At 39.3% G+C, this 26,111-nt stretch overlaps 1 protein-coding gene across 1 annotated transcript in view; it reads left to right on the top strand.

Moving 5' to 3' along the window:
• SVEP1 (sushi, von Willebrand factor type A, EGF and pentraxin domain containing 1) overlaps positions 1–26,111 on the top strand; it is a 117,422-nt gene that overhangs the window by 52,952 nt on the left and 38,359 nt on the right. The window contains exons 12-31 of the mRNA XM_085042305.1: positions 275–469; positions 1,489–1,610; positions 3,578–3,686; positions 5,594–5,782; positions 6,110–6,343; positions 6,863–7,024; positions 7,748–7,909; positions 8,741–8,902; positions 9,447–9,541; positions 10,679–10,775; positions 11,415–11,528; positions 12,430–12,543; positions 13,494–13,695; positions 14,710–14,867; positions 16,015–16,216; positions 16,900–17,075; positions 18,369–18,493; positions 21,811–21,934; positions 22,459–22,629; positions 24,737–24,910. Coding sequence (XP_084898431.1) covers positions 275–469; positions 1,489–1,610; positions 3,578–3,686; positions 5,594–5,782; positions 6,110–6,343; positions 6,863–7,024; positions 7,748–7,909; positions 8,741–8,902; positions 9,447–9,541; positions 10,679–10,775; positions 11,415–11,528; positions 12,430–12,543; positions 13,494–13,695; positions 14,710–14,867; positions 16,015–16,216; positions 16,900–17,075; positions 18,369–18,493; positions 21,811–21,934; positions 22,459–22,629; positions 24,737–24,910 — 3,087 coding nt within the window. The remainder of the gene's footprint in view (positions 1–274; positions 470–1,488; positions 1,611–3,577; positions 3,687–5,593; positions 5,783–6,109; positions 6,344–6,862; positions 7,025–7,747; positions 7,910–8,740; positions 8,903–9,446; positions 9,542–10,678; positions 10,776–11,414; positions 11,529–12,429; positions 12,544–13,493; positions 13,696–14,709; positions 14,868–16,014; positions 16,217–16,899; positions 17,076–18,368; positions 18,494–21,810; positions 21,935–22,458; positions 22,630–24,736; positions 24,911–26,111) is intronic.

Raw genomic sequence — 26,111 nt, 5'->3', positions numbered from 1 at the left:
TTATATTATTTTAGAAATAGTTTCTCATCTGTGTAACTTTTTTTAAAGTCTTCATGTTTCTGGTTTTCAAATTGCAATGGCAGAATCTGAAAACTATTTAGCAGTTGCCTGATCCTGACTTTTTGAAAGTAACAATTAGTACTTTCACAAAATTCAACAGAGGCAAGATCAAGCTGATACTAGGTACTTTTGGAAATCCTGTAAGTGCTGTTTTTCTGCAGGATCATTTTTTTCACCACATTGATCAACATATAAATCTTTGTATTTTTCATAGGTTCTCCCTGCGAAGTTTCCTTTGAGCCTGTGAATGGTGATTTTATATGCACATCAGATGAAGCAGGAGTCAATTGCACCTTGCACTGTGCAGAGGGTTACAGCTTTGCAGAAGGATCAAGTGAAAACTACTATTGTGCTTATGAAGATGGTCTCTGGAAGCCACCATATTCTCCAGAGTGGCCTAGCTGCTCTTGTAAGCCTTTCTGTTACTAAGATGAACCTGCAACTCATGAAATACTATATTTAATTAGAAAGCAAATGAAAATACTTTAGAAATTCTGAGTTATATTTATTTATAACAAATAATCTCTGTCCTCTGCCTCTGAATTGTTACAAATATTGTGAAATAATGCTTGGAAATCTGTAAATGTGTTACTTTGGAAGATGTCTAAACCACAAAAATAGCAGTGAATTTGAATCCAAGGAAACACAAAATAACAAAGATGGCAAAGGAAACAGGTTAATTGAAACAGTTTGTTAACAAACACTAGAAGTGTCTTTTTAATAGGAATACAACAATATTTGCAACTTATTGATCGAAATGCATAGTATATACTGTATTTATATATCTAATTACCACCAGATTAGAAGAGTTCATGTGTTTTCTTTGAGAAGAGCACATGCAAAACTTCAGCTGTGGAATTTTCCACCTTTGGTGACATTTTTATAATAAATGTATTGGAAATACATTTGAAGCCAGGCTTGGTACCATGTTACATCTACTTCTATCAGAGTCAATTTCTTGGTTTCAATCATAAAAGATCAGTGTTTTAGCTATGAACAGAGTTACATTTCAGAGCTACCAATTCAAACCCCATAACTTGGACACTTAGGAACTTTGCTTAATTTCTGGATAAAAGTTTTTTATATTTAGTCTAGCAGCATTAGTAATAAGACTTTTATACTTATTGCTTTTCTCTCAGTAAAAAGTTAGCATGGAATTCAAATGACAGCTCACAGGTTTCTTCCATTAAGAAAATGCTGAAATAGATAAATTCCCCGTTCTTTATTGTCTTCTAACTTTGCCAAAAAAATTCATGCCTGCCAAAGGGTCATATCATTGGCTGAGATATGAGTGATCTATTCAGATTGCTGATTTAAAAACTGTGCTTCTTACCTTCTTGTACTCCAATTTTAGCCTGAATTGTCTTGATTTTAGTTCTGAAACTCTTGCACTGCTTAGTAAAAATTTATTTCTCCAACATTTTTCAGTAAATCGTTTTGCAAACCATGGATTTAAATCCTTTGAGATGCTCTACAAAGCGACACGATGTGATGACACCAATCTTCTAAACAGCTTTACTGATGCATTCCAGAGTGCACTTGGTAAAATGGTAGGTTAGTAAATACTCCTTTCCTTTACGTACTTCTTGAAAAATATTGTTACTTTTTCCCGTTAGCTAATTTTGTACAAGGAAATTAACAGCAGAAGTCCATAAGTGAAATCTGTGCTGTGTTAGAAGGTGACAAGTTATTTTTAAATATAAAGATGATTCACTGGTAATGTAATGTAATTAAGTTTAGTCTTCAGTGTGGACTTGTATGGGACAGAATTTGTGCAAGTGTCCGAGTAGTTTAAGGAGCTGCAGCTCTAAGATTTTCAATTAGCTTCCAAAAAGAACCTGTGTAGTTTTGAAAACTCCAGTCAATTGTCCCCACAGTGCTGTTCTTGAAAGTTGGATGTGATCATAAAACAAATGCATTTTATATAGAATATGTATAATATATAACCAAATGGTATGAATGAACATACATGTGTACCAAAGGATACACTCCATGTTTGTTGTGTATTACCAGGCACTTCAATCCAGTAGTAGGGATCTGCTCAGGTTTCTTGAGTTTTTGAGTTCTCACTCTTTATCGTTAAGAACAACATGGTACTGAACTGGAAGAGGTACTGTCTTTCTTCTCTACCATGCCTCTTGCTTTCCACTTCAATATCACAGTCTCCCCTCCTGATCCACAAATCTCTCCTCAGCTGAAAAGTAGGAGCAGCAGAATGTTGAGTTCTGATCTCAAGGGCCAGTGTCCAGGCCTAGTGTGACAGCATTGCTCCAGTAGAGAATTCTGGTCATCTACAGGTTTGTTTTGGAGAGCATGGCCCATACACTAATAGAAGGTTCTCTGCTAACTAAAAAACATTATTACAGATAATGGGCAAACTCCTGCAACTTTGGAACATGTGTCTGTAGACTTTGTCAAATGGCTAGAACTTAGGTGAGATGTCAGGCAATGTCTGACACTTGGACATAAGTGCCTGTTACTTTCTTGCCTTGGCTCAGGTTGGTCATTCCAGCATAGAAATCTTGACTGTTTTTATTTCTGTTTCTTTCACTGGTACACCAGGTTCCAGTGCTTGGACCTTTACTATTGGCAAATAAAAGATAATAAGGAAAAAATGGGTAGTGACCTTTCCAAGCAATTACATCAAAATGCAACAGTCTGGGAAAACATTTAGAAAGGCTGTTTTGAATATGCTTATTCCTATTCACAAGAATTTGAAACTCTACCAGAGATCTGAAAAGTGGGAGTGAATGGGCAGGAGCATCTTTCCAATAAAAGTTGATATGGAAAAACCAAACAATTTCAAAACATGTCCTAGGGCCCAACTTGCTTGAAACCTTTCTGGAAAAAGCAAGAAATATGAAGTTATACAAAATCATGCATTCCTCCATTCTTTTGTAATCAATCTCCACTGCTTTTATGGGGGGAAAAAATAAGCAGTACCAGAAAAGTTTCTGATGAGTTTCCTATTATGTGATTTCTGTCCTCCTGAGATTTTTTTCTCTCTCCTTTGAGATATTTTGGTTCATAAGTTCCTTGTCATGGGTAGGGAGAGGTGGATATGAAGAAGTAAGCTTTCAAAGCTAGAAAAAAGCATTTTTATGAACCTGACAGAATTACAAGTAATATAGGTGGAAAAAATACAGATGCTTTATAAATATGAGGTCTCCAGTGATCTTCTGCAGGAAGAGAAAAGCCTGCATTTTTTTCTGTATTCTGGGATTTCGCGTGCAAGAGTGGATAATTGTAAGAGTAATGAATTGACATTTTCTCTTAAAGAAGACATCTTCTCCAACAAAGAGATTGTGTACCTGCAAGTTGCTCTCTTATTTCCCAGTTGTATCAATAGAACATACTTCTTTTAGCAGACTTTTCTAGGGTTATAAGAGACATAAAAGGGGAAATCTAGTGTCACTGGCAGAATCAGTGCTTTACATTGCAATTAGAAGTTTTTATAAGTCAGGGGAGAGGGCCATGTGTTTTTTTGTTTTAATGTTATTCTTCTTTATGTTGAAAGGTCCCATCATTCTGTAATGATGTCGATGATATTGACTGCAGATTGGAAGATCAGACCCAGAAACACTGCTTGGAATATAATTATGATTATGAAAATGGATTTGCTATTGGTAATTATTGATTCCATAGGTTCTTAGCTATGCAGGTTTCGAGCAGCATGATTCCTGCCACAAAGCCCTGCATGAGATATTCTTTAAAATAACTGTGGCACCCATAAGATAGAAAGGAATTACATAATAGGTTTTATAAAAATATTGTTGAAGATGTTTGATGTCTGGTATTGATGATACTACCTAAGAAGTGTGGAGGAAGAATTTCCTGAGATGCCTCATGGTGGGGAGGGGCAAAAAACACGCACACAGACAGTCCTAGAAACCTGCTTGGTTAGCCTAGAAGAAAGGAGCTTCTTTAATACATAGTCTAAAACCAGAATACTGAAAAGCTATAATAAATAGCTTTGCCAATTGTTAAGAAAATGAGGAGCATCTGTGATGCTGGTTCAGATCTGTACAGAATCCTCTCTGTGTAATGCTATACAAGCTTAAGTTGGCCCATTTTCTGTGAAAATACTTTCTGCATGCGAGGGCTGGTTTTGCGCCATGACTGTAGCTACATCAGAGTGAAAACTGTGACAGTTCTAGTGGTTGTTACCACTTTGCTTTATGCCAAAGTAAGTAAGTTGTCATTCACAGGCCATTTTCAAATAGTTTAGTGTCCACGTTGCACTGATGTTGTTCTTGGCCTTTTTGAGTCTCATAGGGGTGCTGAGAGTAGAAAAGCCAAAAATTGATAACTTAGGTTACCTATCTTAGCAGGAGGCATTTTGGGAGATCCACATCAGAATGTGTCACAAGACTGTGACTCTTCTACAGGTTTAAAGTGGAGTTACTTGGTAGAACTTCCTGCTTATGCTCACCTTTGGGAATGCTTCACTCTGAGAGCATTTGTTTGTGTTCAGACATGGGGCAGGTCTGGGTGTTCAGTCTGCAGTTGTCATTAGAGTAAGGATGAATGCTGATGACAGCTGGAACTAATCTGCAGAGGCATTTGGAAGAAACAGTGCTACAGATGTGGAATGTAGGGACCTATTCTTTTCTGGTTCATGTCAGCCTTTTACCAGAGTAATGTTGTTGCTGGTTTTCAGGAGTTTCTCATGATTTTACACTGTGGAAGCAGGAGAGGAGAGTACTTGTCAAGGCATCAGAGACAGCAGTTTAGAAAATTAGTTGTGGAATCCTCACACAATATTAAACTGTGGGGTTAACTTGTCCTAGCTACCACTGTAAATAATGCATAATCTTGTTGATGCTAACAGATAATTGGTAGATTTCTTTTCTATCTGCATGTTTTTTTAAAAATAAGGTAGATCAATAAAATAGACAGCATCCCTTTCGATTTAGTAATCATGAAAAAGTAGATTATGTACAGAAACAATTCTCATTGAAATAATGTTAAAGTGGTGAAGGACACTAGACAGGGGCTGAATTTGACTCACTCTGTGTAACAAAAAATGCCCATCTGGGGGTAGTACACACAAAAGGTGTTGCCTTTTCTGAGAGACCAGGCAACATTAGAACTGTTCAGGAGTTGTGAGAAGATGCAGTGGAGACATGGCATAGGCTGTGCTGTCTGTAAGGAATCAAGAAGAGGAATAAAGGGCAATATGGAATTGTTTAAGGTGTTGCTGGCAGGTGAGGGTAAAGGTTAGGGTTCATGCAAGGCAGAGGAAGAGAAAGTGTTGCAACATGTAACTTTTATAACTAGCTCTTTAAAGCTTTAGCTAACTGCATAAGACTCAGGACCTCTGGGATATCAGTTAGGAGTGAGGTTGCCTTTTCCTTTTTCATTAGTAAAAATGTGGCTGCAGTAGGCACTTGTGCAGAGCCAAAGTTAACACACATGATCTGGAGCTTCAAACAGATCCCATTCTTTTGGAGTTGTATTTTAGAAATAAGTACAGGTACTTATTTTCCACATGATGTTGCTTTTCTTTTTGTTCTTTCTTAATGTCCCACAGGACCTGCTGGCTGGGGAACAGCAAACCACCTGGATTATTCCTATGGTGATTTTGTTGATGCAGTACAAGGAGAAGACTTATCCAAGCATCTCTCTGCCTCTGTAAAAGCAGCACCTGCTCGAGTCAAAAGGCATAAGCTGAATGTTCCAATGACTGACCAAAAAATCAAGCTAATATTTAACATCACAGGTGAGACAAGTCAAAACATCAAACTTCTCTGCTTCCTTCTTTTTAAAAATTGTGGTTTTAATACATCCAGTAAAACTTCTTCAGCTCACAGATGCCTGCTGAAGATGCAGATGGCAGCTCACTGGACACATTCATAGCCCCATTTCATCACATTCTTTCTTGAGGGAAAGACCACAGCCTCATATTCATGGAGGGCTTTGTGTACATGGCCTCCTTTTCACTTTCCACTGACAAGCTTGAGTGTTGCACTGTTGATATATCCCAGAGTACGCTGGAAGTGCTGACTACAAAATCTGCGTGTTTTTCTGATTGCTGTTTATATTCCAGCTAGCGTGCCACTACCCGATGAAAGGAATGATACATTGGAACTGGAAAACCAGAGACGGCTCCTTAAAACTCTGGAAGCTATCACAAACAGGCTGAATAGAACTCTCAACAAGGAGCCCATGTATTCTTTTCAGTTTGCATCTGAACTCATTGTAGCTGACACCAACTCACTGGAGACCGAGAAAGCCTTTCTTTTCTGCAGGCCTGGTTCTGTGCTGAGAGGGAGAATGTGTGGTAAGCCAGATTACTTGTTTCTTATGTGTATTTAAAATCCTTTTGCAAAACAAGGTTTTAGAGGATGTCTGCAGAGTGTTATGATTTGACATAGTCCAGTGCTTGTGGTCTCCCATAACAATAAACTGCAAAAATGTTTTGCACAGTTTGACTTCCAGAGGATGTTTATGTTCCTAACCAAGGCCTGTGGAAAAGGGATGCTTTTGTACCCAGAATTCCACTCCCAGGGGGGAAATCAGGCATACTCGTGCTTGCTCATACAGACAAAACAGTGCTTGGTATGCAGTCTTTTAACCCTGTTAGTCCTGTGAGTGACTAAGATAGCTAAGATAGGGAATTGCATTCCATTTCCTGTGCATAGTTAAATCTTTGCAGTGTTCCAGAGACATACCCTGTCTGCTGAGGTATAGAGTCACATTTCATAAAAACATTGTTTGACTAAATGGCAACTCCATGGGCAAGACAGGTATGTATGATGTTACACTCTGAAGGAAACATGTTTCCAACATTACATTACAGTCAACTGCCCTTTGGGTACCTATTACTCCCTGGAGCATCTTACCTGTGAAAGCTGCTGGACTGGATCCTATCAAGATGAGGAAGGGCAGCTGGAATGCAAAAGTTGTCCATCTGGTAGCTATACTGAGTATCTACACTCTAGAAGCATCTCTGAGTGCAAAGGTGAGAACTTTTGTCTTATTCAGACAGCCACTTCTGAATCATTTGTGACATCCTTTTGGTCCCTGTGGTGAAGTACTGTAATGAAATAAGCCTATGAAATGAGGAGCAGTCTTAATTGTACCTAGATGCATATATGTAGAGAAGAATCTAACTTTTCATCACTGCTCTGGCATGCAAGATGCCTGGGCAGAGGTTTTAAGAAGAGTTGGCTTTTCATGCTTTGTTTTGTTTCTGTCTTTCATTTCTGAGCTTGCAAGCCCATTTTTCAGAGACTAATACTCTTAAAATAATTCTGTTATTCTTGCCAGCCCCTCTCTATCCTACCCTGCAGTGCTGAGGCATTGAACATCACAGAACCACTATGTGCTTGTGACTTCTTCTGAAAGGGGTATAGCTAGTTTGATTTCATTTTTATTGTCATTATTGCCATTACCTGTATTGATTAAAATTAATAACTGAATTGCATTAAATCTTCCAATCTGCGAAGCTGATTGGAAGAGAATTCACTGGTTAATAATTCACAAATGCACTATCTGTACCTTACCACGATGGTCTTTTTTCTTTTTTTGCTCTTTGTACCCATTAAGTCTTTCAGGGCAGAGTAAGCTGCAGAAACAAAATTCCTTGTGATGTGTATTGTGATTTCAGCATTATTTTCAGAGATCAGGAGCCATGTTTCCTGTAGAACATTGCTTAATCTTTCTGAATTCTTTTGCCTTATAGCTCAGTGCAAGCAGGGAACATATTCACCTAATGGTCTTGAGACGTGTGAAACATGTCCACTTGGAACATATCAGCCATCATTTGGATCCAGGAGTTGCATCTCTTGTCCAGAAAATACATCAACAGTAAAAAGAGGTGCAGTGGATGCTTCAGCTTGTGGAGGTTTGTAACAAAGGGGGTGATGAACCATTTTTTAACTAAATATTAAAAATGTCTAAATTGTTGTTTAAACATCAGCTAATGTAATCCAATTCATCTGCCTAAGATTAAATTCCTCTTCTGGTTAAGTGTAGACCAAGCAACATTTCCCAGCAAAATGAGAGGTCATTTCCTGTTACCAATTGCCCTCCTTCTGATTTTCAAGATGGATTCTTATATAATGAGGAATAAAATGAGATATGTGAAGGGTACTTAAATGAAAATAAAACCCTTTTCTTTACAGAAGAGAAAGGGGATTGTCACTACTATCATTCCCTCATTTTCTGTACATAAATTCTGAATTTTAACACAGTTTGCTCTGTAATTTGTTCCAAGAAATTCTCCTCAGCTGTGTTTGGCAAGCTTTGCCAGAAGAATTCCCAGGGAAATGGTCTGCAAGGATTTGTGGTGCAAAAAAGTCTTGTCTTTGTCCTTACTATTTCTTGAAGGGGAAGAAAGCCAACAACAACAACCAAAACAAACAAAAACAAACATGAAAAAAAGGTGTGAGAGATAGAAGGGAAGTTCCATTTAAAAGCTGTCCTGAGAGCAGCAAAAGTAGTAAAATGAAATACTTTCCAGATATTTCCATAACCCTTTGAGAACAGTATGGCACCTCACATATTTTAAACTGACATTTCCTAAAGTTGTGAATTCCTGGCAGATTTCATCCTGTTCCTTTTACGTTTAAGATACTTAAGACGGTGAAAGGAGAGGAGAAAGTGATGAACAAGAGGTGGAGAGAGGTAAGGTGAATGTGCAGATCACTCTAAAAATGTCTTTTTGCTCTTGCAGTACCGTGTCTTGCAGGCGAGTTCTCTCGTACAGGTTTGACACCTTGCTACCCTTGTCCCAGAGACTACTATCAACCAGACCCAGGAAAGTCCTACTGCTTGTCTTGTCCCTTTTATGGAACAACAACTGTTACTGGTGCGAGATCCATCACAGATTGTTCAAGTAAGCCAAATTATCTCTGCTGGATAAAGTGAATAAAGGGAAGGATAGCCAGAAGTTGTCTTAACAGAAAACATCCCACTGACTCTCCAGACAAGTGTAGGACTTGCAGATGTATAGTGTAGGCATTTGATTTCAGCCAGTGAAGTTTTCAGCTGTTTCTGCCGACTAATGTTGCCTATGATTTTAAGAGTGACTCTGATGCATACCAAGGCTCCATAAACAGTATACATGTGCAGTGCATGTGTGTGTACACTGTCCAGAGAGAATTATGTATAAATATACACTATTTATATGTACGCATGTATATGTATATAAAAATGTATAAAATATTTTTATATGTAAACACACATGTTTAAGAAACATATTTCCTTACAAATACATATTTGTGTATTGGGTACAGTAAAGTTTGATTTTATTCCCATAAATTCACTTTTTTCAGCATGTTTTTAAATGCATTACTAACACTCAGTTATAATGCCCCCCATGCAATAGGGACTTTACTACACAGTGTTATTAACACTGCTTTCATGTCTTTACTCTTTAGGTTTTGGCTCTACTTTTTCAGCAGCTGAGGAAAGTATGATGATGGTACCAGCCTTACCAGAAAGTATCAGCAAGCAGTACAAAGTCAGCAGTCAGGTAAGGACAAGTGTTATTTTCCAGTGATATCTCAAAAGAAAGAAAAAGCACTTCATGCAGCAGTAAACAAGTAAGACCTTTTTAAATATAATTCTTTTGCTGACTATATTTCCTGAAGAGATGAAAGTAATGGTTAAGAGGGAAACACTCAAACTCTTCTTTTGTAATCAAAGAAGCACTTTCACTGAACAGAGGAAGTGGCATCAGCTGCTGACAATCTTAAATTCCGGACTTGAAGCCTTTACCTGATGTATGAAATACTTACAAATACTTGTAAAAGAAAAGTGAACTACATGGAAAAGGTTCAGACAATCTAAAAAAAGTAGATTGACTGTGTTCAGTTGTCTGAGGTCTTCCATATGCTGAATTCCAGAAAATGCTAGCAGATATCTAAGTTTCAAATGTAGAATCTTGAGTTCATATATTGTAACAGATCCACCTGAGAGGAGGCAAGCAGAACTTCCTTCAGTTGTGAGTGTCCTCTCTGAAATACAGGCAAGTCCCCATGTGAAATTAGTCTAATGACAAGGTTTGCTGGAGATGCCTCCTTACCCCCAGGCTGTAACCCTTGACAAGACTGCTTTGACTGAATTGGAATTGGGATATTGTGTTAACAGGAACAAAGTTGACTCGTGACAAATCTGGCCTGAACCATTATGTAACGTAGGAACAGGTGACAAACTGATCTCCTATGGTTTTGGTTGGCCATTTACTCAAGGACTTTGATTAATTCAGGTTTGCAACAATAGGAGAAATAATGCCACATGGTGAAGTTTCCTGCCAGCTCACCTGATTGCCTGGAGCAGGAAGTGATTAGCTGATGTAGAAGGATGAAAAGTGGAGAACTTGCATATAGACTATAGCTTAATATAAACTGTGAATCATAGCTCAGATAGTTTTGAGGGAATTACACTAATAAAAGGTAGCTTTAAAAGAATATTTCAGATTTGTGGTATTTTTCAGTAGGAAAAAAACCACAAATGGTTGGAGTGCTGACAAGACAAAGAGGTGGAACTAGAAGCAAATGCTGGTGACTTTTTTATCCCGTCTTTCCAAAGTGAATACAGGGTATGCAGTTTAAAACTAGAGTGTTGTGTGCTACCTTTGCTGTAATTGTATCATTTGTGCCTTTGGCAGGTATTTCATGAGTGTTTTCTGGAACCATGCCACAATAATGGGACATGCAAGCAGTTGGGAAGTGGATATATTTGCATATGCCCACTTGGATATACAGGTAAGAAACTGGGAAGCAGGTAAAGTAGTTTGTATTTCCTGATGCCCTTAAAATGAGGAAGTATAAAGGTGCAAACATTTCAGTATAGCCTAACTAATTGGAATATTCATCACATATTTAGAATATATAAGAAAATAGGTACTTCCTCATGTTCTTGCTGAATTATAGTATTTTGCAGAAAAAGTTTTTTAATGGGATTTCTTTTAATGGACTTTGTGGGTGCGAAAAGCCTATTATTTGGCAGTATTTATGATTAACAAAAGCCATAAATTTTCACTCTTGGCAGCTAATTCCACCTGTACTAAGCCTGTACTTCTCTTCAGTGTTAGCTACCCACTTGCTTCAAAGCAAAGGGTTGTCTTATAATTCAGCTGTCATCAAGAAGTTACTTTTGATAGGTGTTAAGTGCCACTATATGGAACTGATCAGTCTGTTGCCCAGTGTGCACCACACCTTTCTAACATTTGTTTCATGTCTCTGTTAAAGCACAATCTAATTAGAAAATAATAAATCTGAATGTCTCATGATGCAGCTAATCAATCAATGATGTTTTCCTACCGTAGGTAGTCATGGCATCCATGTTGCTGAGCAATTTCAAATTTTGTCTTTCTATTCTCAGTCCTTTATTTTGCATTCCAGGCTTGAAATGTGAAACACAAGTTGATGAGTGTAAATCATCTCCTTGTCAAAACAATGGAATATGCAAAGATGGCATTGGGACCTTTGTTTGCCATTGTCAACCAGGCTATTCAGGTAATTTGTTTCACTTCGTAGCTCTTCTTCAGACAGGCATGGTTTCTGTGCCAAGTAAATGACATACAACTCAAGTGCTGTGTAATTCCATATCCATGGAATGACTGCAGGAAGACAGTATGATCTACAGGTTAGAGTAAGGTTCTGCTATATGTGAATAGGTTTTGAAAAAAAAGGATGAGCATCCAAGGACAGGGTGTGGGGGTGTGTTAGTGTCTCTGTGTGTCTGTCAGTCTGTGTGTGTGTCTGTGTGTGTGCATGTATCCTTCCCTTTTGTGACTTTTTTGGTCTGAAAAAAAGGAACCAAGTTTAGGGAATTAGTAAATACCAGCTGGGTAAGTGTGAGACTGACTGCCCAACCAGACATAGCATTTATGCAGCTGCTTTAAAGCAGTGTTATGAATAAATGAGTGGGCTTTTGCTTATATTTTTTCTCTGTGTGTTAACCTGCCTACACACTGAAGGTATTGAAATCTGCGGGAAAACTAACAAGCTTGAATACTTGGCCAAAACGGAACCTGATTTCTAAATACTGAAATAAATGGTTGAGGAGATAATTTTGTGTGATCAAAAAAAAGCTTTGTTTCCAACTAGAACTGGTGTCCCCCATTGTCCATGTTTAGGACTATACATTTATCGACAGCAACACTAGCTGGATGGGTTTTTATACATTAAAAAGATACACGACAGACTTTCCATCTTTATGCCAGCATCTAAATAATGCAGACAGTCTCTGTAGCTGTTGCAGTAGCACAGTCCATCACGAGATTTTATCACTTGCCCTTGGTAACGTTTTGTCAAGCTTGCAGTATGGTATTGTTCTCTTTTCTGCATCCAGTCACTGCAGCATACAGTCTGTGACTGTGTCTTGATCATGCCTTGTAATCCTTGCTGTTTGAAGGTCTCTTGTGTGAGGAAGACGTAAATGAGTGTAGCTCCAGTCCGTGTTTGAACGGAGCCCACTGTGTTGATGGCAAGAATGGTTACCGCTGCACGTGTGCAAAAGGGTTCACAGGTACACCTTGTTCTGTTTAGCTCAGCCTTTATTCTTTCTGACCCCAAAATGTGTCTTCCTGCCCTACCCAAAGTATTTCCATCTCATTGCTATATAGCAATACATATATATGTTGATATGAATGTGACTTATGGATGTTCCTTAGGTCCATCTAATCTCTCAGACTCTCTGTAGTGTAAACATGACTTCAGAAGGATTTACTAAGTGCTAGATTTAATTAATTCATTTTTTGTTGTTTTTTAATTAATTAAAATAATTTTAAATTAATTAAAATAATGATTAAATAATTGCTGTAGTTACTAATTTTGCCATGAACATGCTGTGTAATGTTCAGGAATGAATAACATTTCCATGGGTTCAAATTGTTATTTTTAATTTTATTTAATTTTATTTAAAAATAAAAATATTATATCAATAGATAAGATGGTCTATATTAAAACTACTCCCCAATCCCGTACTCTGCTTTCATAGATTTCTGTAAAAAATACATATTTCTGTTGATTATCATGTTGCCAAAGAGCTCCACTATAAAATCATATGCAGTTTCAGTGCTTGTGACACAGGGCCTCTTTCACATCAGAAATCACAGAATTATGTGTTTCTGGGTTTCACGTCTCTCCTTAGAGTTAAGGTTTCAGCCAAATGTCTTTTATAGTAGCTTTCATTAATTGCTTGAATAGTTTCTCAGATGATTTCCTGATTCACCCCAAACTAGTCATGTTTAAATTCCACAGTTTGCTACATGTTATTTATGTAATTTTGAAGATGGTTCCTATAATTCTTCCATGTCCACTTAATCTCTCAAACCTGCATGGCTACTCTGATGTTTGCTTTTTCTCAGGAAATCAGGTATAGTCCTTAAAAAATAGAGATTGGTTAATAATCCTCTTTCTTAGGTTAATTCAAACCAGAGCTGTTACTTTGTTGTTTTGTTTTGGTTTTTTTCTCAGGTGATCGCTGTGAAAGAGAGATGAATGAATGCCTTTCAAACCCATGTCTTAATAGGGCTGTTTGTGAAGATCGCGTTGGAAGTTTCTCCTGCAAGTGTCTCCCAGGTTTTACTGGTGTCTTGTGTGAAAGAAACATTGATGAGTGTCTCAGCAGACCCTGTAGGAATGGAGCTACATGCAGAGATGGTATCAACAGCTACAGGTGAAAAAGATGATTAATATAATACAGTGTGGAAAGTCAGACATGCTGTGGTGCCTCAGCCATCTTAGATTTCAGCCAGCATTTTGACAGCCTGATCCAAAAGAAGTGGTCCCTTTATGAACGCTAAGGGTGATTTTAAAAGACAAGAAAATGTATCCTATTGTCTTGACTCCTAAAATATTCCAAGAAAAACAGTAAGAAAAATATGCAGCTTGAAATGTAAGCATGGTAGGACTGCATGGTTTTGATTGATTATTATTGATCTTCCAAAAGATCATTTTCCCAAACTTCAGGGGCTTGTCCTGCTTTCCACTGGCATAATACATAATGACCAGTTATGTACCTGGTAATCCTACATTTCTATAGTTTTGAAAGACAGAGATAGCGGTACATATTGAGACTATAGAAGTCAAAATGTAAACACCAGTGGAAACTTCCAGATATTTAATTTTATGCTTTAGGGTATCTGAACTCAGATCAGACACTACAAATGCCAATAGAGGTGTCATGTCCTAGATCACTGTATAGGTAGATGGGCTAGCTGTTAGTGTCTGTGTTTAGTAAGTTTTTCCCTCTCCAGACCCCCAGAAGTTTTGGTGCCTTTCAAGCACCCTGGTTTTCCAAGTGTCAGAGATTTTGGTGTCTTTATACTGTCTTCATTTCCCCTGTGTATCTGTCTGAAAAGTTGAATGCCTCTCCTCTTTAATTCCCTGTACCTAGGAGGTATATTTTATTCATGGAAGTGCAATGATTGTGTCTCCCAATTTCACATGAAGAAATGCAGGCTGTTTAAATATTGTATTGTCCCTGTCTAACAGTGATATTATGCAGCTAATAGAGTACAAGCATGCTTGAGGGGAATGACCAAAATAAAATTCCATTAATTCTGTAGTATATCTTCTGTTGATTTTTTTATCATTATTGTATACTATTCTCATTGGCAGATCTGGCCTCATAGCCAGAATTCTTCATTAATTGCTGTCACCTTTGAAGTGTTCTTCCATTCCTCCGTAGGTGTCTGTGTGTGACAGGGTACACAGGACTGAACTGTGAAGTGAACATCAATGATTGTGACTCCAGTCCCTGCTTAAACCAAGCCACCTGTGTGGATGCCTTGAACTCGTACGTTTGTAAATGTCCCCCTGGCTTTACAGGCAGCAGGTGTGAAACAGGTACACAGGACTAAGTCTCAGAAAAAGGTGGCTTGACTAAGTCTCTGCGCAAGATTTGCACTAGCTGGGCTGATTTCATACAGCTTCCCCAGAATGTGGCTAGGGTGGTGGGGCTGTGAGGGGATGAGTGAAGCTTGTGTGACTGCAACATTAACAAGTGTCATTGCAGACAAGTAACAGCATGTGTCTGTGCCATTTCTCTTTTCTAAGGCATGGTTCTATCTTTTTAATATGCAGTAGGTCTGTCAAATTTAATTTGTATTTGCTCTGTGTATCTGAGTTCAGTAGCTCTTTCTGTTTCTTCTGTTTTGTGTAGGACTTTGTATCACGGAGTTAGAGATTAATATGTGGTAGTCTTAGCTTTGCAAGTCCTAGAGGTGTCAAGTTCCCCACAGGCAAAAGGGTACCAAGTTCCCTATGGACAGGTGGCAAGGGTCACACCCATAGTGAAGTTTCCTGGGGGTTGCTGGAGGCATTTGAACCATGAGGCTCAAATGCATTTGTCTTTTAGCCACTCCCTGAAAATTATGATATGTTACACTAGTAGTTGGTGAATCTTTTAACAGAAGACATATTGATTTCACAGAGCCAGTAGAAGACATACAGGACATTTACACCTGCCATCCTGTGTCCACCTTTCAGCAGAGCTCCACTTGATGACATTTACATCCTTGTACAGCATGTCACTGTGCACTGAATAGCAGCACAGAAGTGCTGTCCCATACCAGTGCAGTGTATTTCAATAAGTACAGAACAGGAAAAACCTTGGGTTGTCTTGGAATTTTTCTTCAAAGCATGATTACATGGAACCAGCTGATTACACCTCTTTAGGTTGTTGGATGGTGGATGGTAGATGTGTATGTCATTTCAGTGACAGAGGACTGACAACAAAGCTTTATGTTCATTGTTAGATAATCAGCTTCTTCTCCAATTATTTGTCTTCAAACACTGTTCTGTAGCCTTGGAAAGCTCTGTATGCTGGCTGATGTTAGACTGCCAAACATTCTTTCTACCTCTGAATAATTTAAAGTGAATAACTTTCGTAGGTGGGCTGTATTCCACTTTATTGCATTTGGTTAGATTTCCTTTGACTCTCTTTCCATCTTCGTGTGAATGTTGCTCTGAAAACTCTTTGTCTTTGTTGCAGAACAGTCCTCTGGTTTCAATCTTGATTTTGAAGTCTCTGGTATCTATGGATATGTCATGCTTGATGGTGTTTTACCATCTCTTGGTGACATCACCTGTGCATTCTGGATGAAATCCACTGACACCACAAACTATGGGACTCCCATTTCTTATGCAGTAGAGAATGGAAGTGATAACGCATTTCTTCTGACTGATTACAATGGGTAAATCACAGTTCTGCTTTTCTACCACTTAGAGATGACTTGGATTGATAAAGGAAGTGTAGAACAGAAGTCTGAATATCAATTTTGCCTGCTTTGGGGTAGAAAAATTTGCATACAAACTCCCTTGCTGGAGTTGTCTCTTTGTTTTGTTTTTCTCCTTGCTTTGTTTCCTTCAACTTTTTTCTCTATAGAAGAGTAATGGCAAGAAAAAACAGTGAATTTAGAAAACATGGTATTTTTTTTCTGGACTACATTCTCATCTTACCTAAATGGCTCATTGAGACAGTGAGTGGATTAAATGGAGCTCAGCAATCAGAGTACTTCTAGCATGATTCTAAAAGCAGAGTATGACTTGTACTTTTATAAAAACAGAGTATGACTTATACTGACTTATGACTCCAAACTCAATAGAAAAGTTTAAGAATCCACTTTGCAGCCATTACTTGAGTCTTAATACTTTTTTACAAAAACATCTTACTTATTTCACCATGCTTTGTATATGATAACCAACTTCCAAGTCCTCTGGGAGAGAGATATGATGATTTTCCAAGAGAGATTTCTTTTATAATGCAGTCACAGTTACCTTGTTAGCCAAATAGCATTTCTTTGAGTCATGGGGGACAGACCATGCTTTTAAAGTTTCTGCTTGCAGCTGAGTATGCCTGCATCTTCCTTCCATGCAGCTGGGTTCTTTATGTGAATGGGAAAGAGAAGATAACAGACTGTCCTTCAGTGAACGATGGGAACTGGCATCACATTGCGGTCACATGGACGAGCACAGATGGGGCATGGAAGGTGTACATCGATGGAAAACTGTCCGATGGTGGCAGCGGGCTCTCTGTTGGATCAAAAATCCCTGGTATGCTTTATTAACATTATACCAGATCTGCTGCCTAAATTCTCTTTTTATTGCAGAACATGCAAGTAAATGTTTATTTAGGTGTTTTTAGTATATATTCGCATTTTCAGCATTTATGAAGAGCTCATGTTTGCTCTTCTTGTTTGTAAGGACGGTTCCCCTCCCTCAGCATCATTGAAGACAAAATGCTCATTTCTAGGGTGAATTAGTAGGTAACTTGTTTTAGGGATGACACAGTTTAGTCCTCAAAGGAACCTGTGCAGAGCTGGTTCTGGAATGGCTTTGTGAGAATAAGTTTCTCACTCAACAAAATTAAGTTTATCTGGCTTTTCCCTTACATACATGTTTTCAGAGTTGATTAACTTAGCCTTCTCCTGTTCTTTTCTGTCATCTATTTAAAGTTATGTTTGTATTTCTTTCTAACAAGGTGGGGGTTGCTATCTCATTTTTTCCTGTGATCAGTCATCTACAGAGTAGTATCAGAGGACATGGAGTTATCTTCAGCATTGAAGAGCTGTGGAAAGCCTGGTGTTATTTGGCTCCAAAGAGATTTTGTTTTGATACGGTTTGCATACTGCCACCCCCCAAATTTACATAGAGTTTCAAAAATATTTTCTTAAAATAAAAAATAAAATACTGAAGCATTTTAGTCCATATACTTCATGCCTGCCCATCTTTCACAATTACATTGGAATTCTCTCCAGAGGTAAGACCTAAGGAAGTGTGCTGCCTCCATTACTTTTTGACCTTGTCCACATACCCTATGATATGCAAAATGCACATTCACATGTTACTGGTCAAGGAGAAGAAATTTAATTTGTGTGCCATGTCTCAGGGCACTGACTACCCTCAAGTGTGCTTCTGAGCGTATGGAATCACATTTGACCCAAATTACTTGTGAGCTGTTGTATAGAGCAGGAAGTGTATGTTAGTCCTGTAAAATATACCCCAACTGCTCAGAACTGCATTTTACATTCTTGTGTGTTATGCTTCAAATACTGACCTAGAAGTGATTTCTTTGGGCCAGTATCATTCCTGGTGCAGCAGCCATAGGTGATTTCTGCTCTCATACATGTTTGGCAGTCACTTCCAAATTATTATGTTGACCTACTTCCATCTAGCTTAGGCTTCCCAGAGGTTTTGCTGAGAGAGTTTGTTGAAGGTGGCTGGTCTTCACTGCAAAATCCTAGTAACACAGGGTAGCAAAATTTTGTTTTGCTTAGTTTTTAATCTTCTGATGGGATCCTTGCTGTAAGGCTTTGTTTCTGATCTCTGTTCAAATTCTGAGTTTAGGTGGTGGTGCACTAGTGCTGGGTCAAGAGCAAGATCAAAAAGGAGAAGGATTCAACCCAGCTGAATCTTTTGTGGGCTCCATCAGCCAGCTCAACATTTGGGACCATGTACTTTCTCCACAGCAGGTAAGTCTTTACTTCTTTGAGCGGAGGGCTCTAAGCACAGGATGAACATTTGTGAAGGCATTCCAAGTTAGCATATTGGGTAGACCTCTACTCCCACAGAAGTCAGTGGGGACCAGATGAAGTTCTGGCTTTGTGAAGTAAGTAGAGTAGCTTTAAGCAAAACTGAGTCTGGTAAAATCAACACTGAGTCACCTTATATTTTGATTTAGCCTTTCTGTAGTATGTGGCTTCCAAACAGAAAGGAGGGCTTGCATAAAATCTAACAGTGCTGCTAGAAGAGGGAGAAAAATCCAGTGAAATAGGCTAGGTCCTTGTTTTACAGACTACATACAGTTTCTTCATTCTGCTCTGTGAAGGTAACGTTAAAACTTCAGAGGGGAGACATCAGAATTTCTGTCATTGCATTAGACACTGAAAAAGCTGAGCTATATAGTTTCAGGAAAAGTCTCTATGGGCAGAATAACTGAATACTGAGTTACATCTAGCCAGGTACCAAAAATAAAGGCTTGGCAGCACTAAACTTCCGCTGAGTTACAAATTAATATAGATTGAAAGATGTCTGCAAGGACAGTGATACCTCAGCTTTTCCGGGAGACAAGCTTCAGTGCTTAGTTATCCTCAGAGTGGAATTATTTTCTTTAAATTTAGTTGGGACCTCCCAGTTCCATTGATGACTACTGGTTCTGTCTTCCACTATGCACTACTGTATGAGCCTGACTCTGTGTACCTGATAATATCCCCATACCCACTGGGGGCTGCTGTGAGGTGTCCCCATAGCTGTTTCTGCTCTAGGCTGAACCAGGCTCTCCTCCCAGGGCAAATGTTCCATCCCGTCCCCAAACTTGTCAGTGTCTTTCTTGCCGTGAGGAGCCTAAAATGGAATGCAGTGCTCCAGATGTAATCTAATAAGCACTGAGAAGGAATAATCACTTCCTTGGTTTTCTGATTGTAACTATTCACAGAGCCAAGGGTGCTGTTGGTCCTCACTATTTGCACAGTGCACAGCTGGCCAGTACTCAGCTCACTGCCTGCCAGAGTCCCTAAGTCCTTTTGCACAGAGCTGCTCCTGCTTTTGGCTTATCTCAGCCTACATTGCTCAGAGGTTTTTTCCTTCACATTTTTTTGTGTTGAATTTTGTGAAGTCTGGGTTGGCCCTCTATTCCAACCTGTCAAGGTCCCTGTGGATACAACTCTGTCATTGGGAGGCCCAGTCAGTGTGCTCAGCTTAATATTGTCTTCAAACCTGATGACAGTGCTACATCACCACTTCCTGCTCATTAGTATTTCAGTCCTGAAGGTCAGAAGTGTTATACTGTTGATAACATTTGAACAGCAAAGAAAAATGTTTGAAGTTACAGGCATTTCTTTGGTGAAGGATCTTTGTATTAAAAGACTTTGCTCTTCTCCTGGCTTTTTGGGCTTTTTAAGTTTTACCAGTAATTGGTGGTTTATAGCTGTGTGTTATCCATGATCCAAACAAGAAATAGTAACATTAACAAAAAGGAAAAGTAAAGCAGAATCTTTCCTTCCAGTATCCAGACATCTCCTCTCTTTCTTTCTCTTTACTACTTTGCCTCTCTGCTAGGTTTAAAACTGCCCAACCATCTGCTGCTGTTCTTGGCTTTTAGGGTCACCAACTGTTGCATTGCCAAGTCATATCTTCAAATTTTTGTTCGCTAGCAGTTTTGAAGCTGATAAGCATACATGTGATTTTACAGGGCACACTGGTGAAGAGTTTTTAAGTGTGATTTTCTGAGACTTTCTCAGTAGTTGTCCCTCTTTTATGATGGATCTGATTGAATTCTCACTTCCTTCAGATGCAATTGAGTTAGGAAGGGGAAGAAAATCCTGCCATTCATTTATGGTATCCATATTACTCACCCAACAGGAAGCTGAGCCAAGTAAGCTTCCTATAAAATTTTTACCTCATTCATTCCAGAGGTTGGAATAGTAAATTGCTATTGTTATCTGTTATCATTAGTTTTGTTGCAGCCAGCTGGATCTATTCACTATTCATTCCTATCCTCAGCCCTAGAGGAAAGCAGTGATAGAATAAGTTGCCTAGTGAATAAAGGAAGGTGGAACCCAGTCTTTAAGATTTTTCATCTCCATGCTTTAGTTGCTCATTCACTTGCACGTTAATTTTGTCTAGGTAAACCACCCGTCTGGTTGTTTTATTGTTGAATAGACAGCAATAGAAATATGATTAGCATATAGGAAACTGTGAGGTCCTTTCTGGCCCTCCATTCTCCATCATATGGTTTGGAAGGGCTGATTCACAAACTGGAAATTTTTTCATGCAGATTCCTTGCAGGTTGTTTGCAGCCTTTGGCCTGAGCAGTTTCCATTGGCACATATTGCTGAAATTAAAACTTTGAAATGGCCTCAGAATAAGCAGAGAACTTTGGTTTCTTCTCCAGCTATACTGACTCTAGAAGAGTCCAATCTGCCTCACTGAGTTCACAGTAGGGACAATATGGGAACAAGTCATGCAAAGTTCATGATGTACCTTTCTTTCTCACAAGGACAGATAGTGTAGAACATTATTCTTGGTAGTTGTTTTCATCCACTGGAAATTTACAAGAAGCCAATCACCCATCCGAGAAAACCTTTTCATCAGAGACATATGACTATACTTTCTCTCAAGATATTAATCTGCTGTTGATCTAACAGTGTGTTCCTTTCTTCTTCCTGTACTTAGTTGGCCTATATAGTTCCTTTTTCAGAACTCAGTCAGTTATGTCTTTGGCCTGCTTTGGTTGGGCCTTGCCTTCAGTGTTTTAGAGAGTCTAGTTAATTCAGTTCACAAAACTTCTGTCCTCAAAACAGCTAAGTGCCTTATGAAGCAGCTCCTTTTTGTACTTCTGTCCCTTAATTGTGGTGGAGTGCTAGCAGTTTTCAGAATGCAGGTTTTGAACATTAAGGTCCTCTTGGCTCCTATTTGACGTTTTCCTGCAAATAGATAAATGTTCTCTTCAGGTCGCATCCTCATTACTGTCTTTTTCTGTAGACGTAGATGCCTTTTTCTTTTACAGTAACAAATGCAATTGTGTCTCAAGAACTGTGTTCGGTACCTTGTTTGTATGTCAAGTAGTCCTTCAGGTAGTGACTCAGCACCTACTGTCCATATCTAGACGGTTAATAAGGGCAGAATAATAACTACTTCAGCCAGGAACCTCTTGTGCTAGAGAGGATGAAAATTACACTCTTAAGGATCTGTTCTAGTTGCATGGACGTACAAAGGGAATTTTTTTTTCAAATATTCTTTTCCTACATTGTCCTTAAACATCACCTAACCAACTGTTTTAAATCCATAGGTAGAATCTCTGGCTACATCCTGTCCAGAAGAACTGCAAAAAGGAAATGTACTAGCCTGGCCAGATTTCCTGCCAGGAGTTGTTGGAAGAGTGAAGATAGATTACAAGAGTATATTTTGTGCTGGTTAGAACTTTATTTCCTAGAACCCTTTTTTTTCTGAACAATGCTATAAGACTCTTTAATGGGGTCAACTATGCTAGCTTGCAGCCTTTGCCCTACTAACCTTCAGTGAACTATTTTGATAATTTGACAGTTAGAACATGCAGTCCTTCATTCCTTAAATTCCAGGGTTTTGTAGCAAAAGTTCATTGAAATCTCTGACAAAGATTTATTACTTCCTGAATTGAGATGGGAAAAGAGTGAAGACGGTGCTGGACCACAAAAAAAAAATTTCCTGCCTTTTATTATAATTGTACAGTATTAAAATACCTGGTGCCTCCTTGCTTCTTTTCCTCCAGATTCCTTTTCTGATTTTATATGTTGATGATTCTCAAAACCCTTTGGACCCAAGTGGGATGTAGCAGGCATAACACTTCCCAGAGCTTTTTCCTGGATTAATTTATACAGGATCAAAAAATCACATAACCAATTTATTCATTTCAGCTGGCAGCTGTATCTCTTACCGTATGCATATATTTTGTCCACAGACTGTCCATCTTTGCAAGGATCCATACCACATCTACGGGCCTCTTCTGCTGATTTAAAGCCAGGGTCAAAAGTGAGCCTTTCCTGTGACCCAGGATTCCAGATAGTGGGAAACTCTGTTCAACACTGCCTTAACCTGGGACAGTGGACACGGCCTTTTCCCCGCTGTGAAAGTGAGTTGTCTCAGAGGGTTGGCAGGATTAGGAAACCCTAGCTTTTATTAGGACCTTATCACTTTCCATGGCCTGTTCATTTCTGCAGCTATCATGCACTTGAATCCATCCATGTTACAGCATATACATATGTGCTTAAAACTAAACTCTTGTTTTGCTGAGCAGAAACTGTATCATGATCAGGTTCTTACATGTTTTTCAGTCAGTTTCTAATGCCCGTGGGAGAAATTAGTCCATTTGGATCAGCAGTCTGGTACTTTCCTCCCCAGTGGTATCAGGGCTGTGGAAGATGCACAGGAAATGCTAGAATATCTCTGTAATTTTTAAATGTCACTGAGAATATCTGGTTTGAAGTAGAAGCCTTGACTTTAGTAAGTTATGAGCTAATTTCTTTAAAGGCAGCAGATATTTTTGTTAGGACTTGGAAGCACTCCAAGATTTACAGGATTTCTTCAAAGAAACTGATCTGTATGTATTCAGGCTGCCAAGTTTCTTTTGATTCTGTGATTCCCGTTCCTATTTTCTCCTTTCCTTTGGTCCTCCTCTGTTGTGACTGCACATGTGACTGCATTTGCTTCTGTTGGAGCTGATTACATTTTTCATTTCAGCAGAATAGTAAATTAGCTCCAGAAGTAGATACTGCATAATCCCAGAATTTATATGTAGTTTGGAGAGAATCATCACACTTGTTAAAATGCCTGTAAAATAGTTTGATCTAGATTTAATCTGATTTTAATGTCTTCCTCTTTATTCAGTTCTTTGTAGCACAAGTCCACGGTCTGTCTCATCTTCTGTATAGTGAATAGCATGCCTGAGAGGATTTATCCAAAAGCAAGTCCTGCTGGGCAGAAGGAAAGTTCACTGGCAGAGACAGCTTTGCACTTTCTTGGTGTGTGATCAGTGGCAAATCACCAGAATCCTGTTAGTGTTTCTAGTTTCTCTGTATTGGGCCATGCAGTTTTACCTGTAGAGTGCAGAACTCAGAACAGGGCTGACCTGCCACAAACAAGCTGAGTGAATGAGGGCCAGACTCGCCCACTGGCCTTTCCTTTCAAGGTACCTGTTCCACAAGTACCTGATGGATGAAAGTTGCTTGAAGATACCTATTTCCTGCATGACGAACTGCAGGTTTATTCTAGTGGTGTGGGCCTGAAAAGGTACTGAGTGAAGCAGGCTCAGTGTAATCAGTGTCTTCACCTGCCAGGATCCTTTTCCTCTTCCTGGTGCTAAATACCCCCAACACCACAGATGCCTGACAGCATGTCTTTGTCACAGGCTCTCCAGCTCTATTCCTCTGCAGGAAGTACTTGGCTTCTATTACCATAGGCTTTAAATTCTTGTTGTGTGAGCCTTGCACACAGCTAGGGGGCAAGGACTTTGTGTAACCCCTGTAGCTACAAGCCTGAGCTGTGTAGCTGTTGGAATAACTTCATGCATTTTTGACTGAGATAAAGATGCACAGCAGCAACTATGCTAGAATAAATAAAAAAACACCGGCAGGAAGGTATAGGGATGCCTTCTGCTGGCACAACCGGGATCAGATGGGCTTATTTACTGTAGTCGTTCGAAGTGGTGCCTGGGGCTGTATGTGAGGTCAGTTCCAATCCCTCCACCATTAAGCACTTCTGGTCTCAGGCCAGTACTGTAATTCTTAGCAGTATCTGTTAGCTACTTTAACAATGTTTAAACATGGTAACACTGAGCTTGCTTTTCAGCAAAGGGAAATAACAGCAACCTCCAGGAAGGCAAACTCAGTTTTCCTTTTTCTTTACAACTCACCGAGGATCATTGCTTACCAGAAGTGTTCTGTGACTAAAGGGAATCTGCTCAGATCTCAGTCACAGATGTCTCCTCCAGAGCTAGCAAAATTTTCCTAGCGGGAGCTAGGGAGTCCTTCTAAGTCTCTTAATGACAAATGCCCACAAAACAAGACCCTCCACTAGACCTGGCATTGATTAGCTGCTTCAGAAAAGGACTGGGCCTTCTTGTTAATGGGATTGTATAGCTGCAGAGATAAAACATGTGGTAGTGGCTCTCCTGTGGAATTATTCTGATGATCTGTGTTTGCTCTGCTAATGCCTGTGCCCTCTTTTCACCCATGTTGCAGGAATCAGCTGTGGAGTGCCTCCAACTTTAGAAAATGGGTTTTATTCAGCTGAGGACTTTTTTGCTGGCAGTACTGCTACCTATCACTGCAACAGTGGCTACTATTTGTTGGGTGACTCCAGAATGCTGTGCCTGGACAATGGAAGCTGGAACAGCATTTCACCATCTTGCCTGGGTAAGATGTGCTATACATTTGGCTGCATGCACTGACAACCTTACACTTCTCCTGTGTCCTTAGGTTTGAATGGAAATTCATCCTGAATTGTGGCAGCTGACCACAATCCCAGAGTCATAATCCGAAATATTCACTTTTCTGAAATATCATGCTCAGCATTATGTGAAACCAAAACTACATTCTGTCACCTTTCTCTGTCCATCCTCTTGTATGCCCCATACCCTCCATTTATCAAACATACATAAAGTTATATATGTAATAGGCCTGCATTGCACTCCCAACCTTTCTCCTTTCATGTCCTCCAATCCTTGAATTCTGTGCTTTTTACCTGTGCATTTCATTGTGCATCAGCATAGTGTCAGTGTCCCATGCTCTCTGATGAGGTTTATTTAGATATTTCATGCATGGGAATTGTAGTATTTTGTATCACATTTACTCACCTGAAGACATTTAGTGCTGCATAGGATTTCTGATGAACCGTAGTGATACAAAATGTACTGCATAACACAACAGAAACAAATTCAAGTCACTTAACAAAGTACAGCAATTGCGATAGACAGTTTAAGCACAATTCTGATGTGTTTCCCATTTTCAAGCTCTATAATATGTTCACCATCATGACATTGCACATCCCCAGTAGCTGGGAATGAGTGTGTGAGTTCAGGTCAGCTCAAGCCCATTGCTAGTTGTCTGACATTTATAATTCATGGCTTGTTGTGGCTCGTTCACCTGAGCTACATGCCCCTCCACGCTGGTCTGGCTAACTCAGAAAGACAATCACACACTTTAATGAGCTTTAAGCTTTAAGGAGAAGCATTTACACTTCCAGTTGATCCACTCAACTGTTAATTGCTTTTTACCTGAAAGAAAGGACACCTTACTGTCTCCTCATTCCCGAAGCTTCATGGGCAGATCAGCTTTGCCGGTGTCCTCTGAGCCTTTTTCCGTTGCGGGAGTGTTTTAGTGAGTCACACATGCCTACCAGCAAGCAGCTGCAGCATTGGGAGGGCTGGGAGAGCATTTATGGACGCAGTTCATACAGCTGCCACATCATAACTTACCTGCTGGTCAGCTGGGTCTGGTGTGCCAGCTGCTGAAAGGTGAGATGGGCTGGCATTGTACTGCATAAAAAGGACTGGGTGTCACTGGTCTTGCAGGGCCGTGTCTCCAGCAGACCGTGCTGGAATCCATGAGCTAGTTG

The sequence above is a fragment of the Lichenostomus cassidix genome, chromosome Z, assembly GCF_008360975.1.
Source record: "Lichenostomus cassidix isolate B80296 chromosome Z, HeHo_3.0, whole genome shotgun sequence".
In the NCBI taxonomy this organism is placed as follows: Eukaryota; Metazoa; Chordata; class Aves; order Passeriformes; family Meliphagidae; genus Lichenostomus; species Lichenostomus cassidix.
This window is presented reverse-complemented; position numbering and strand designations above follow the sequence as displayed.